A 13,905-nucleotide genomic window follows, 5' to 3' on the forward strand; every position below is an offset into this window, starting at 1 on the left:
TACACCACGCCACACCACATCAAACAATATTTCCCTCCCACACCACACCACGCCTCGCCAAATAAAAATTCTCTCTCACACCACACCACACTACGCCACACCACAGCGAAGGTACTAACTAAATGGCCCTGAAGCTTCCGCACCAAGTACTGTTGCATCTGTTTTGTTCCTTCCATCTACAGACAATTTTATGCAACTTAAGTTCAACCATTCGAGCTGTATGGGGTAAGAAATATCCCTCATTGATGCTAGAAAAGGATGCTATCATATTGTTGTGCCTATACGACCGTGGGTTGGAGCTGCCCGGCTGCACAGACTTCCCTCAGTGACCCTCTCAATTGAAAGGAGGATGGTGGATTGCAGAAGAAGGGGCAGGTTTGGCCTGTAGTCCACTGAGTTCATATTAATATAAGCACAGAGTTATACCATTATGTGTTTATTACAGCCAAGTTACTACAACAAGTGGTCAGATATGGAGTAATACATTTCTTCTTTCCCAGTGCTTACGACCTCTTGCTGTTTTGTAGTATGGAGTATAAAGTGTTTGTGAGAGAAATTCGTATGAGTCTGTGAGAAGAGGCATATGTGTGTGTGTGTGTGTGTGTGTGTGTGTGTGTGTGTGTGTGTGTGTGTGTGTGTGTGTGTGTGTGTGTGTGTGTGTGTGAGTGGTGGTTGCAATCAATACTACACTGTCAGAGAGAGAGAGAGAGAGAGAGAGAGAGAGAGGTGAGGGTAAGAATGTGATAGGTTTACTGGGGGATATATTCCCTCTCTTTCTCTCCTTTTCTCCCTCAACTCCTTCCTCTTACTCTCCTGCCTTACTGTCCCTCTCTGAAATACATTCATTTTATTTTTTCCTTCCCTTCCTCCTTTCCTGCCTTCTTTCGTCCTTCTTTCCTTCTCTCACTTTACCTATTCCTCACCACTCCCTTCCTTCCTCCTCCTCCTCCTCCTCCGTGTCCTCCTCATCGTACCTTCCTCCCTCCCTTCCTCCATCTCTACCTCCTTCCCCTCCTCCATTCCTTTCGCGCTCCCTACCTTCTTCCTTTTCCTTCCTCTGCATGCTTTTCTTTCTCCCACTCTTTCCTTCCCGTTCCTCCTCCCTAGTTCTCCTCCTTTCCTACCCTTCCTCCATTTCCACCTTGCTGCTCTTCCTCTTCCATCTTTTATCTTCTTCCTTACTTCTTTGCCTCCAACCTTATTTTCCTGTCTTCCCATTTCCCCCTATAATTTCTTCCTCCTTTCGTCTTCTCCCACTTTCTCTCCTTTCCCTCTGTGCTGTTCCTGTTTCTCTTTCTTCTTCATCGTCCCTTTCTCCCTCATCCGTGTCATTTTCCTTCTCTTTTCCTACCCTGCTCTTTGCTCGCTTCCCTCCTTATTCCTTCCCTTTTTCCTTACATTTTCCTCTCTTTCCTTCATTTCTTTCTTGGTTCCTCATTATCCTTCTCTCTCTCTCTCTCAGCTACAGTTATCATCATCATCATCGTCGTCGTTGTCGTCGTCGTCAACAGCTTAGCAGTATTAGTAGCAGGAGGAGGAAGAGGAAGAGGAGAAGGAGGAGGAGGAGGAAGAGGAGGAGGAGGAGGAGGAGGAAGAGGAGGAGGAGGAGCAGGAGGAGGAGGTGGAGGAAGAAGCCAAGGACAAGGAAGAGAGGACGATGGCGATGGTATTTGTTGTTTCCGCAAATACTATAGATCTTTCAACTAAACTATGCCTAGATTTTTGTCCATTTGGCAGCTTATTTCACGTAGCTTGTTGGCAGCCAAAGAATGCTACTGCTCTGCATGCCTTACACAGCACTTCTTCGTGACTAGGGTAATAATCTTATGTTAATTTATAGCTTTTGCTCAGTGTTCAAGATGGGGAAATGGCAATTGCAGGCCAACTTAAAGTAGAAATAGTGTAGTGTGTATATATGTAGACCATTTTAATTCATGTTAGAGAAGACTCATGTATAGAAGCTGCTAGAAAGTACTACATTTAATACAAGGAAAAAAAAAACACTTACCGTATTCCTCAACAACAGTAATCCCCCTGGGGAGGGGGGAAGAATACTCCCCCAGTATCCCTGCTTGTCGTAAGAGGCGACCGAAAGGGGGTTTTTGGCCTCTCAACTTTACTTACTGTTCTCTTTTCTTGTGCTCTACCTCTCCTTGATAATATCCATGTTTCCCTCCGGCATTTCGTTTCCGTCAGCTCCTATCAGGCTAGACATTTGGTTTCATGACGTGACTAGTTTAAGGACTTCCCACTGACGCTCCGTCTCCTTCACCTAATCTAAGTTCCCCTCTTTAGCTTCTAACTATCCTCTGCCGTGTCTTGCCTACTCCTTGCTATACCTTCAAATCATAACATAGTGCCATGTGATCTTTGCTGTCTGGCAATTGGATTTCATTTACTCTTACTCACTCACTCAGCGGCAGTAATTCACAAAAGTTATTTTCCCATCTTTCATCGCTTCAGTGTTCAAAATATTCAGAAAATTTTTAACTTGCAACAAAGGTATACGGACAGGTGAGGAAGAAGCGAAACGGCGAACAATGGAGAGGAGAGATGATGTAGAGGATATAAGGATTATTTCATTCATTCATTCATTGCCAGACGCCATGTATCCCAAACGGGGTGGCCAAGGGCTTCGAGTTAATTGTTTTACAGGGAGGGGCACTAATCCTCCACCAACCCCACTTGACACGTAGGGATGCCAACAGCATCTGGTGTTCCCAGGCGGTCACCCATCCAAGTACTAACCAGACCCTTATACGGTATGAAAAAGAGAACCATTAGAATAGTGGGCTTCATGGCACTATCAAACCCACTGCTCACTGTTAGAATGTAAGACTTATGCAGCAGTAGTGTTTAGCTTCAAAATATTCGTGAGTTGATTTTCCCCCTTTCAGGTCTCAGGTTTATAGCACAACTGTATGTTCGTGCAGAAAAATAATGGACATAAGTGGTCACGAACATGATAAGTAAAAGTACCGGGTAATATGAACTGCCCAGGAGATAATTTAATATATTGCCTGTCATGAAAGATGTGTGGAATTTCTTACATGCTGTATATAAATTGATACATTAACGAGAAGCGAAATATCGTCAAGTTGAGCGAAAATCAAAATTACATTATTGTAAACCGTGCCAAGCTATTTGCAAAGGTAAAATATACTCAAGGTGAACGGAAATCAAAATCATAATTGTATACACTGTGAATCTATTAGGAAATGTGTGTGTACCCAAAATGTGCTATTGTTTCAGCTGTACATTGTTATTACTTACCGGTGCTGTATAAGAAAAAAGCATAATCAGAATATAATATAGTTGTTGTGACCCGTATACTGGGAAGAAGGGGAGGTCTTTCTTTCCGTGTTGTGTTGCATTGCGTGTTCCTTTGTACGACCCGGAAATCAAGAAGGCAGGGGTTACGTAGCGGTGAAACGTACAATTAAGATAGGGTGAACACTGTGAGGTGAAACCGAAGCTTGGTGTTATTTGGCTCTGAAAATAAGGACCTAATACGTTAAAAAGAACGGTATTAAGCCTCGCGGAAGAATGAATAATTAAACCTACCTAGAAAGAAAGGTATTAATCAAGGAATAAAAGGAAAGGTACAGTTACAGACAAAGAATTAGCGAAGACAAAAATGTGCACGTGAGGTAAAAGAAATATGAAAGAAAATTATTAAGAGACATTTAAGTATAGGTTAAAAATTAAGAAACTATATTAAAGAGGAAATAGAAAAAGAAAATAGTTATAAATAAAAAGAACGTGAAGTGTTGAGATAAAGGTGAAAATTACGCAGGTGTTATACAGAATGAAGTGTGTATGATGAGTGAACATGGGTATGGCGGAGGAGGAGGAGGAGGGGGAGGGGGTGATTCTTCCTCCACTGGGCGTTCCTCCCACACCTCCTCCTCCACCACCCCCCTCACCGAGAGTGGGGGGAGGGGAGGAGGGCGAGGAAAGGGCTCGGGCGGAGAATACTGGAAACCCACGCCCATTCTGGAGGCTCTAGCCCATCCCACCCAATTACGTAGCCCAAGTGTAGTCGCGAGAAGACTAATAAGATGGAAAAGGATTGCCTCTGATGACATGGAAAAAAGCATGGCAGAGGAAAAGGAGGAGGCTTTGGAGAAGGGGGAGGAGACGGTGGAGGAGGGAGAGCAGATGGAGGAACAAATCCCCAGACACAGTGTGGACAGCTCTGGCGGGGAGGTACTGGAGGAAGATGGAAAAGGCAAATGGTCCGGAGTGCCTCGCTTGTCCGACTCCGAGGTGGATTCTACGCACGTACTCCTGCCCGCCCTGGATACGCTAAGGTAGGGGAGAGAGAGAGAGAGAGAGAGAGTTTATTATTGTGTTTTTCTGTCTTCCTGTGTGTGTGTGTGTGTGTGTGTGTGTGTGTGTGTGTGTGTGTGCGTGCGCATACTTCCCATTGCACTTATTTGTGATTAGCACCATAATCTAGTATCAATCTTTTCTTTCAACTCGCTATTCAAGATGTAGAAAGGAAAATTTTAGGCCAAGCTGGAGTGAAAAACATTCTAGTCACGAGGAGGTGCTTTGGAAATGATATAGAGCCCTAGTATAGTTTCATTCTGCCATCTAGCTAGAACAGGAGGGTAATCTTAGAAGTGCTAGTCATGAAGAAGTGTTATGGAAAGAATGTAGTATTTTCGGCAGGTTAGATGGATGGAGACTTCCCTAATTACAGTGGGATAATTGGGATATTTGATAATCACGAAGAGGTGCTGTGGAATGGGTGTAGGACTTTCATTAGTGCTGAAGGATGGAGAGTGCTTTTCCAGAATTGCAATTCGATTAATGGAATAAGGTGTTTGTCACGAAGAAGTGCTATGGAAAGTATTGCAATGGGATTAGTAGGTAAATGTCAGAGACTGCAAGTGTTCGGCATCTAAGGACAGGATTAAGATTACTGAAGTGAGAGAGAGAGAGAGAGACAGACAGAGAGAGACAGAGAGACAGAGAGAGACAGAGAGAGAAACAAGAACAGAATAGGGGTTATTGCGAGTAGGTGCGACTCTGTCTGTCTGTCTGTCTCTCTCTCAGGCGATGGTGGTACTGATTCCTGACATAGTCACCAATATGGGCCTCATATCGGCTTAATGGGATGCATCTTCACCCTTAAGGTCGATTGGATAGATTGACTCTGTATCCTGTTTTGAGAGAGAGAGAGAGAGAGAGAGTGAGAATGGAGAAATGAATTCCCCGAGCTAGGCAACTAAGGCCATATAGCCCCGCTGGGTTACAGGAGGGAGCTACCCCACCCGGCAACGGTAGCCCGGGCGAGGCTCGAACTTGCGACCTCCCGATCACAAGCTCAGCGCGCTACCACTGTGCTACCGCGCCCCCCAGAGAGAGAGAGAGAGAGAGAGAGAGAGAGAGAGATCCGGGCAAAAGACAAACACTGGATTTTTCTTTGTGTTTGTAGCCGTGACAAACATGGGAGCGCCAGAGAGAGAGAGAGATTTTGTATGTGTGTGTACAATGAATTACAATTTTCTTAATGAATGTGTCAACACGGCGCCATTCACTCCACTGATATCGCGGTGGATCAGTTAGTCTTCTAAGAGAGCCCCTAGTTGGTTGTTGGCGTTTTTTTATCTGACGGAACTGGGTCACAGACAGCTTGAATGCTACGTCCTGATGGCAAGGGATTCGACGAGTATTATATATTAGCTGGAAATGAATCTCCTTAATTACTAGTTACACCAACCCTCCAGTCTGACTACACTTGGCCATCAGTTGAGCTGAAAGAGGCTGGGGATATTTGTCAGGTTTAAACGCGCTATAGCTGGGAAAAAAAAAAGTGTGGGAGGGAGGGAAACGAAAAAAGTGTAAAAATTAAGACGACTGGAAAACGAAAAGCAAAGTCAGGGAGAATATGAGAGGAAACTAACGGGCGTGTGTGTGTGTGTGTGTGTGTGTGTGTGTGTGTGTGTGTGTGTGTGCGAAAAAGAAGAGAATTAAAGAGACATGAGAAAGGTGCGAGACACAGAAGAACGGAGAGGTTGACAGGGAGGAGGGAAAGTAAGGGAGAAAAGAGAAGTGCGAGAGGAAACGAAAGTCAGAACGTCTATGACTGAAAAAGAGAAAATGAGAAAGAGATAAGAAACAATGGTACTTCGTGAAAGAAAAAAGGGAGAGAGAACGTGTGAAAGTAATAAAGATAGAGGTGTCCATAGAAGAGTGAAAGTGAGAAATGAAAATGTTAGAGATCGGAGAACAGATAAATACCATTTTTTCTTCCTATCTGTAGTCACAGCTTAACAAAGGGGAGCCAGAGAGAGAGAGAGAGAGAGAGGAGAGAGAGAGAGAAACAGATAAACACAAGTATTGGAAATATTGTGTTAAAAGTATAGCCACTTGATAAAGTACTAACACTTTTTTTCTTTCATTCCAGGTAGGAGAAAAAACGTCACAGGAATCGTTACGTAGGACGGATCGCAAGGTGTGTACAAACTACATATCTGTTTGAGGTATTTATAGGGATAGGTAGTAGCCAGATGATTAGAGAAGTAATTGTTAGCAACCTGAATAGACACAAGCGTGAATCCAGCCCTAGACCTGGAACAGTTTGATCATATGAATTTCGTAATATCGAATCAATGTTTACAGATCTTCCACAAGGCCTTTCGACAAGTCATATAAACATCGTCGCTAATACGAGAGTATCAGGCCCGACTGAGACAAGCCTACCATGGATTCGGTATGGACGGTAGGCAGTAGCGTCCATGTGGTAACATGTCATAAAAACTATCCTGCTGATATCATGCACCAATCCTGAATGGCACAACCCTTGCCTTTATTACGTGTGGTGGGTAGGTGTCAGCCGAAGTGGTGACATGTGAGGGTGTAAGGCATGAATGAGAACTAGTGGGCCACGCAGAACACGATGTTAAGGCAATGTCCATAGTCTGAAACATTTAAAAATTGGAAAGGGCACCGGCTGTGGGGATGGGAAGGCCAGGGGGTCAGTTGCACCTCCTGAATTTTGAGTGGGAGGCAGTATGGGGTTTTTCCCCTCCTTCCTATGTATTGTCGTGAACACATCCCAGATATGCTACGCAGCACTAACAGCAGATTTCAGTGCATATGCTACGGTATATTATTCTTCGCAATAGCATGAGTATACCATAATCTGCCCAGTTGATGCAAATGAAGACGGTATGTTAGTTTTGGGGGTAGCCACAACTTATATGGCCAAGAATGTCATGATAAATACGAGGGTGATTTAGAATCTTAATTACCCTCTATTTCTGATTCATCGTTCCCCGGGGAACTCCTTCCAAGGTTGGCCACATGTTAGAATAGCCTCCAGTTGTTGTTTGAATGTGTAATCTTCACACCATAACCTCTGCCTTCCTCCCTATTCCATCTTTTATATATTATTTCACACGGTCCTTCGAACATACGGGAGGTGTCCCTCTTACACCTGAACCTACAGTTTAGCTCTGATATCAGTTGCATATACGGTGTATATTTTTAGCTATGTCTTTCTGTCTGTTGATCGATCTGTGTACAGTTATGAATAAATATAGATAGAGATACGTAGACTTAGGTAGATAAGTAGATATCTTAACGATCTGTACTTTGACTCTCACTGGCTGTACATTGCCTCCCTCTCCCCCATCGTGGACTGCTTCTGGCGCTACTGGAAGTGGACGCTGTAGGTCTTTCACCTTAACATGGCACAGAATGTAGTTATATTGCAGATTATTTCACGTTTATTAGAAAAACCAAAGCTGCTGCATAACATACTTGCCTCAGCACTGCCTCATAATTGCCATCATATTTTAGTGTTACCTTGTTGCGGCTCAGCATTGAAGATAGAAAGATGGCAGTTTTAGGCAAAGATATTGCCAAAATGATGTACCGTATCAAGTGTTGAGGAGAAAAAAGCGGTCGAAGGAGAGAGAGAGAGAGAGAGAGAGAGAGAGACGGCTTCTGATAATGATGCTATCGCTTCCTTTATGGCGCCCCGGAGAGAGAGAGAGAGAGAGTATCTTCGTACCCTGTAGCGTATTTTCTCGTACTTGTGCATTTACCAGCATTGAAGCCCTTCTCGCAACCCACTCACAGGCATAAGGAAGGTTTATCTCAGCTGACGCCAGACGATTTGACCCAGCTGAGTGAGTCATAGGAGCCTGACAGTGTTCATACGTCAAATAAACCCTTTGATCGTCGGGACAAGTCTAGTATGTTATTCCACCTTACCTTCGCACTGTTGAACACATTCACTACTTCACCCTCTTGCACTCCTCATTCAAATCTCACATCATCATCATCATCATCATCATCATCATCGTCATCATCAGTATAATTATTCTTCACGAGAAACATAATCATGAAATATTATGCAGTCTTTTTAAGCGACAGTATTAGACTTATGTCTTTTTACAAGCAAAATACACTTACACACACACACACACACACACACACACACACACACACACACACACACACACACACACACACACACACACACACACACACACACACACACACACACACACACACACACACACACACACACGCAGGCAAATAACCAAGTACTTAGACGTGTGGTAATTATACCATTTATCTGATATGAGGCAATTAGGCAGCTAATTGGGTAAAAACGATGTCACTCAGAAAATTAGACTCAGGCATAATGACCGACAATTTAGCTGCCGTATATGTGTGTTGGTTATTAGGGAGAGAGAGAGAGAGAGAGAGAGAGAGAGAGACTTAATGCATTCACCGATATAAGCATTCAGAATGAAAGACCAACAGAGTAAGTGTCCTCAAGCACTACTGAGAGAGAGAGAGAGAGAGAGAGAGAGAGAGAGAGAGAGAGAGAGAGAGAGAGAGAATGTACTCGAGTGTGTGTGTGTGTGTGTGTGTGTGTGTGTGTGTGTGTGTGTGTGTGTGTGTGTGTTCATGGATGTCTCAGTTTGTGCTAATTTCTCTTCACATGTATGTATGTCTGTATGTATCTGTGTGTATAGTACGTATTCATGTATGTATGTAAAACTACACACATGACTGCAGTTTACAAAAGAAAAAAAAAAATTATTGACCCTAATTTCCCTAACAACTATTTCCCATTCATTGCTTCTTCGTGAAAGACAGACTTTTTCAATTTCAGGTCCACTTAATGAACATATAGCTCAAAAAAAAAAATCAGGTATAACTGCACAAACGTAAGCACTTTTGTCTATATTATTCCAGAAGAGACAGTTTTATTCAGCTTGAGTCCCCAGTAGTCTGTTTTCATCTGGGAGAACTGGGCCATTCATAACTTGAATGCTAAGTCGTCTATATTGCCAGACGCCTGAATCCCGTTCGGGGTGGCCACAAACAAATCGCCTCCACGTCGCCCTGTCCCCCGCCATTTCACTGCCTTGCTCCCAACTCACACCCCCCTCTCTCATATACCTCTCCACCCCATCCCTCCATCTCATCCTCGGCCTCCCCCTCCCTCTCCCCCCCTCCACCTCATTCACATACACTCTCTTCTCCAGTCTTTCACCCTCCATCCTCTCCACATGGCCAAACCACCTCAGTGTGTTCCTCCTAACGCTTCCTATCACATCCACATCCACACCACAATGATCCTTTATATCCTCATTTGTCAGCCTGTCTCTCCTTGTGACTCCACAGGCTCCTCTTAAATAACTCATTTCCACTGCTCTCACTCTTGACTTGTGTCCTTCCAGCAACGTCCAAGCTTCACTTCCATACGTTAGAGTTGGTACCGGTATCACAATACTGTCATGTAACTTTTTCACTTCCATGCTCACTTCCCTGCTTCTTATCACTGCTTTCAAGGAACCAGCAACCTTTCTTCCCTGCTGTACCCTTTCAAGCACTTCACCCTCCAAACCTCCATCCTTACTCATCACACTACCCAAGTACTTAAACGTACTCACATTTTCCAATTCCTCACCATCCAACCTCGCTGTACATTCACTGACTTCACCTCTCTCAAAGACCATCACTTTACTCTTCCCTACATTCACCTTTAGATTCCGTTTCTTACACACACTGCCATACTCATCCACCTAGCCTTGCAGCTCCCCTTCGTCTTCACTCAACAACACAGTATCATCTGCAAACAACAGTACAGGGAGTTTCCAAACACTCTCCTCTCTCACCAGGGCCACTCCAACATCCACTACCCTACCTTGTACCTCTTTTATTACCCCATCCATGTACAGATTGAACAACCATGGAGACATGACACATCCCTGTTTCAACCCAACCTTCAAAGAGAAAAATTCACTCACTACAGTAAGTCGTGGTTGCATGAAATTTAATGAGCCTTGATAATGAGTAGGATGCGTCTCCTTGGTTACTAGTCAAATGAACCCTCCAGTCTGGCCTCGCTTCTTAGAATGGGGTGACAATCCTTTGCTAGTTTTTTTTTTTTTTTTTTTTTAACGTAGAGGAGAATTAATCGTATCTGTTCGGTGATGATTTTCCTTAATATATTCTTGCGACCTTCAGGCGGATTTCTTAAGTCTTGGATTAAACAAGGCTGAGGGCCCGATGAGTCCCATTGCGTGAGCGATTTATTATATACAGTACACCCCACCCTTGAACTACTTGTTACTTATGTCGTTGTAATACAGGCATAATGTAGGTCAATAACGTACAAGAGGATACTGACGCAATTTGCTGAACAAATCGCCGAGGAAGAAGTGTTACGAAATCTGCAAATGGCACTTGTATTAGGACCCTGTACCTAACCGCTGCGCCTCGGAATATACAGTATATCCTGAGCTGAAGGAAATTATCTGGATAAAGGCAGTGGATTCCGTACGAACATAAGAAGAGAGGATAACTGCAGTAGGCCGGTTGGCCCGTGCTAGGCAGCTCCTAGAAGAGTAACTGAACTACTAGAATGAGATAAGGATAGCAAAGAAGAAGGCTCTCCCCCGCCCTCCAAACCCTCCAGCGGAAGCCGGCAGGAAAAAGTCAGAAAGAACACCACGCCGTATAGAAAAACTGGCGTGGACATTTTACAGGAAAGTGTGAAAGGAGAATAGAGACTATCATAGTGTAACCTGAAAAGAAAAGTTTATGAATTATTGGTTATAAGATTTTTTTTTCTATATCCACCCCTTATTAGTCATATGCTTATCTAGCCTATGCTTGAAACTCTCAATGGAAGAGGCAGCAACTACTTTACTAGGTAGCTTATTCCATTCGTCTACTATTCTATTACCAAACCAATTTCTACCTATTTCCTTACTGAAACGGAATTTTTCTAGTTTGAAACCATTCGTTCTAGTTCTATCCTGTATGCTCACTTCAACCCTAGATAGGTAACGTAGGGTCTCAGAAACCCTAGTCCACGAAATTAAATTTTTAAAAATATGAGCATAAGGTGTACAGATCTGTCCGTCTCATTACCTTCCTGCCTAGTGATGCTCTTCATGGGGATGATAGGGTCATGGCTGTACCTGGCTCTGATTTTGCACTATAGAGCCATTGGGGTATGTTAGACCCCAAATTACCGATAATGTAACCTCAGTTGAGCCCTCTTGTGATTTTTTTTATTTTAATTTGCTGTCTTTCTCCTTTTGTATACAGAAGGTCCCAACATCGGTATACTGCAGACCACCTAAGGAATCATGATATTATTTTTCAGTTTTGCAAGATTTAATTTTAAAATTTGTATACCTAATATATGATTATTTTTGTATAAATTTTAAAAAGTATATATATTTTTTCAACTAAACTTAATTTTTTCTGGCCCTGTTTAAAGATAAGGGGTTGAATTACTTCTGTATTGAAGCATTTTGAAATATCTCAAACGGAAGTTTTTTTTTTTTCTTCCGTGGAATACGTCATACCCCACGTTACCTAATATAGTAACAAAAAATGGTTACCTATCCGGGGTTAAGTACCTTTGCTAGGGGTTGTCTGGACTGAGAAGCCTAGCCCTGGGCCCCTACACACCTGATTTTTGTCGTCTATATTACTTCTCCCATACACGTCTCATTTATCGTTGCTTTAGTTATACCTTGATGCAATGTACCCATTCTCTTTGATTTTTGTTAACCGTTTTCTGTCATTTTTAAAGGGTAGTTGTGTAGAAATGTTGATGTTATAAGGGTTTGCTCAAGGTGTAATTCACCGGGTCGGTCAGGATCACTTGATGGTCGTGATCGTCAGCATTTTACCCTCCCGGAAGGGAGCTGAGAGCTCATATAGTCCGATCTAAGGGCAAGGCTGTGTGTGTGTGTGTGTGTGTGTGTTACATATTCAATCTCTTTAACATTCAGGCTTCTATGACGTAACCCTCAGTTTAATAAAACCGTCTGATTTTAGGTAGAATACACCACGAGATCTGCCCCGATCGTAACAGGGTAAATAACTAGATTTTTCGCTCACCATCACTCACATATCGTCTGAGCCTTCGATTGTTAGGAACTAGACTCTTGTCTCTTACTTCAGCTAATAGCAGGCGATTCAGCGAAGCGTGAGTCATGAAGTCCTGAGAGTGTTAGCGTGGTCGTCATTAACCTCTCCGATGGCCAGGACAGTTCCATCATTATATTCCTGCCACTAACAGACTATTTATTTTATTTAGCCTTGAGTAAGTCTATAGTGTCTCATGGCCACATTTTCTTTAGTTACTTATTTCGGTTAGCGCCAGACAGTTTATCACCTGAGAGGGTTTGTAAGGGTTGGTGTTAATACTGTCACAATAACTCGTCATGGTTGTGACATTTCTAATATACTATATATATATATATATATATATATATATATATATATATATATATATATATATATATATATATATATATATATATATATATATATATATATATATATATATATATTCATTTTTTCATTCATTGCCAGACGCCATGCATCCCAAACGGGGTGGCCAAGGGCTTAGAGTTAATTGTTCTACAGGGAGGGGCACTAATCCTCCACCAACCAGTTAGGGTCGGATGATTATAGTCAACAGATACTGAACCATAGGAATCTGATTTTTTTTTTTTTTTTTTTTTTTTGTAGTAGTAGTAGTGGTGGCAGCAGTAGTAGTAATTCCATTATCAGCACATACCAGTCACTTCCATTACAGGTGAGTCCAAGGCCCAGTACAAATTAATGGGTGTTTATTTGGTCAAGAACACAGGTGTCACTACGAGAACAGCTTCACACTGAGGCTGCAGGGGAGAACTCCGGCTGCCCTTACTGGGTCATAGACATGTGGTTATTACAGTTTTTTAAATGACACCTGTTTACCAAAACTAGAATTGGCACGTAGGCCTTACACATTACTAGATAATGGCTTTACAAGATATAGTGACATAGGCTTTACACACTGTTAGGTATAAACTAAGTTATGGTCTTATTAGTTTTTGTTTGAATGGAATTATTACATCAGGAAAACAAACAACTGTTGCTGTTTCTGCTGCTGTTGCTGCTGTTATTGTGGTTGCCTTTGATCTTGTCGTAGTTGTTGTTGTTGTTGTTGTTGTTGGTGGTGGTGGTGGTGGTGGTGGTGTATCATCTACAGGAAAACTATATCATAGAAAAATGTCCATCACTAATAAAAGCTTTCTTCTTTTCAGGTAAGTCACCTATATTAGAAGCCCGGATGAATGGTAAAGTATCCATGTACATTTTTTTTTTTTTTCTTTGTCAAAAATAGTATAGACACGTCTGAACGATGGGTTTCTTTTCGTATGATTTTCAGTGTATCCTTCAAAATTTTCTCAGATTTATTAATCCTTGTATTTGCCAGATATATGCATTCTTATTTGTCATAGCAAGTATCCTGTATAACACCGTTTTTTTGTATACTGTGTTGTACTTTTTTTCTTTCATTTATTCACATTATACTCATCTTTCAAATTCCTCCTCCTGCACCGACTTATCAAT

At 42.4% G+C, this 13,905-nt stretch overlaps 1 protein-coding gene across 1 annotated transcript in view; it reads left to right on the forward strand.

The window, feature by feature from the left end:
* Positions 1–4,161: 4,161 nt before the first annotated feature.
* The window catches only part of LOC145399245 (potassium channel subfamily T member 2-like), a 340,618-nt gene continuing 330,874 nt past the window's right edge, over positions 4,162–13,905 (forward strand). Inside the window, exon 1 of the mRNA XM_080271933.1 lies at positions 4,162–4,313. Within this exon, the coding sequence (XP_080128059.1) occupies positions 4,162–4,313 (152 nt within the window). The remainder of the gene's footprint in view (positions 4,314–13,905) is intronic.

This window comes from Coenobita brevimanus, chromosome 48, assembly GCF_032717465.1.
Source record: "Coenobita brevimanus isolate Jiangsu-jjx chromosome 48, ASM3271746v2, whole genome shotgun sequence".
In the NCBI taxonomy this organism is placed as follows: Eukaryota; Metazoa; Arthropoda; class Malacostraca; order Decapoda; family Coenobitidae; genus Coenobita; species Coenobita brevimanus.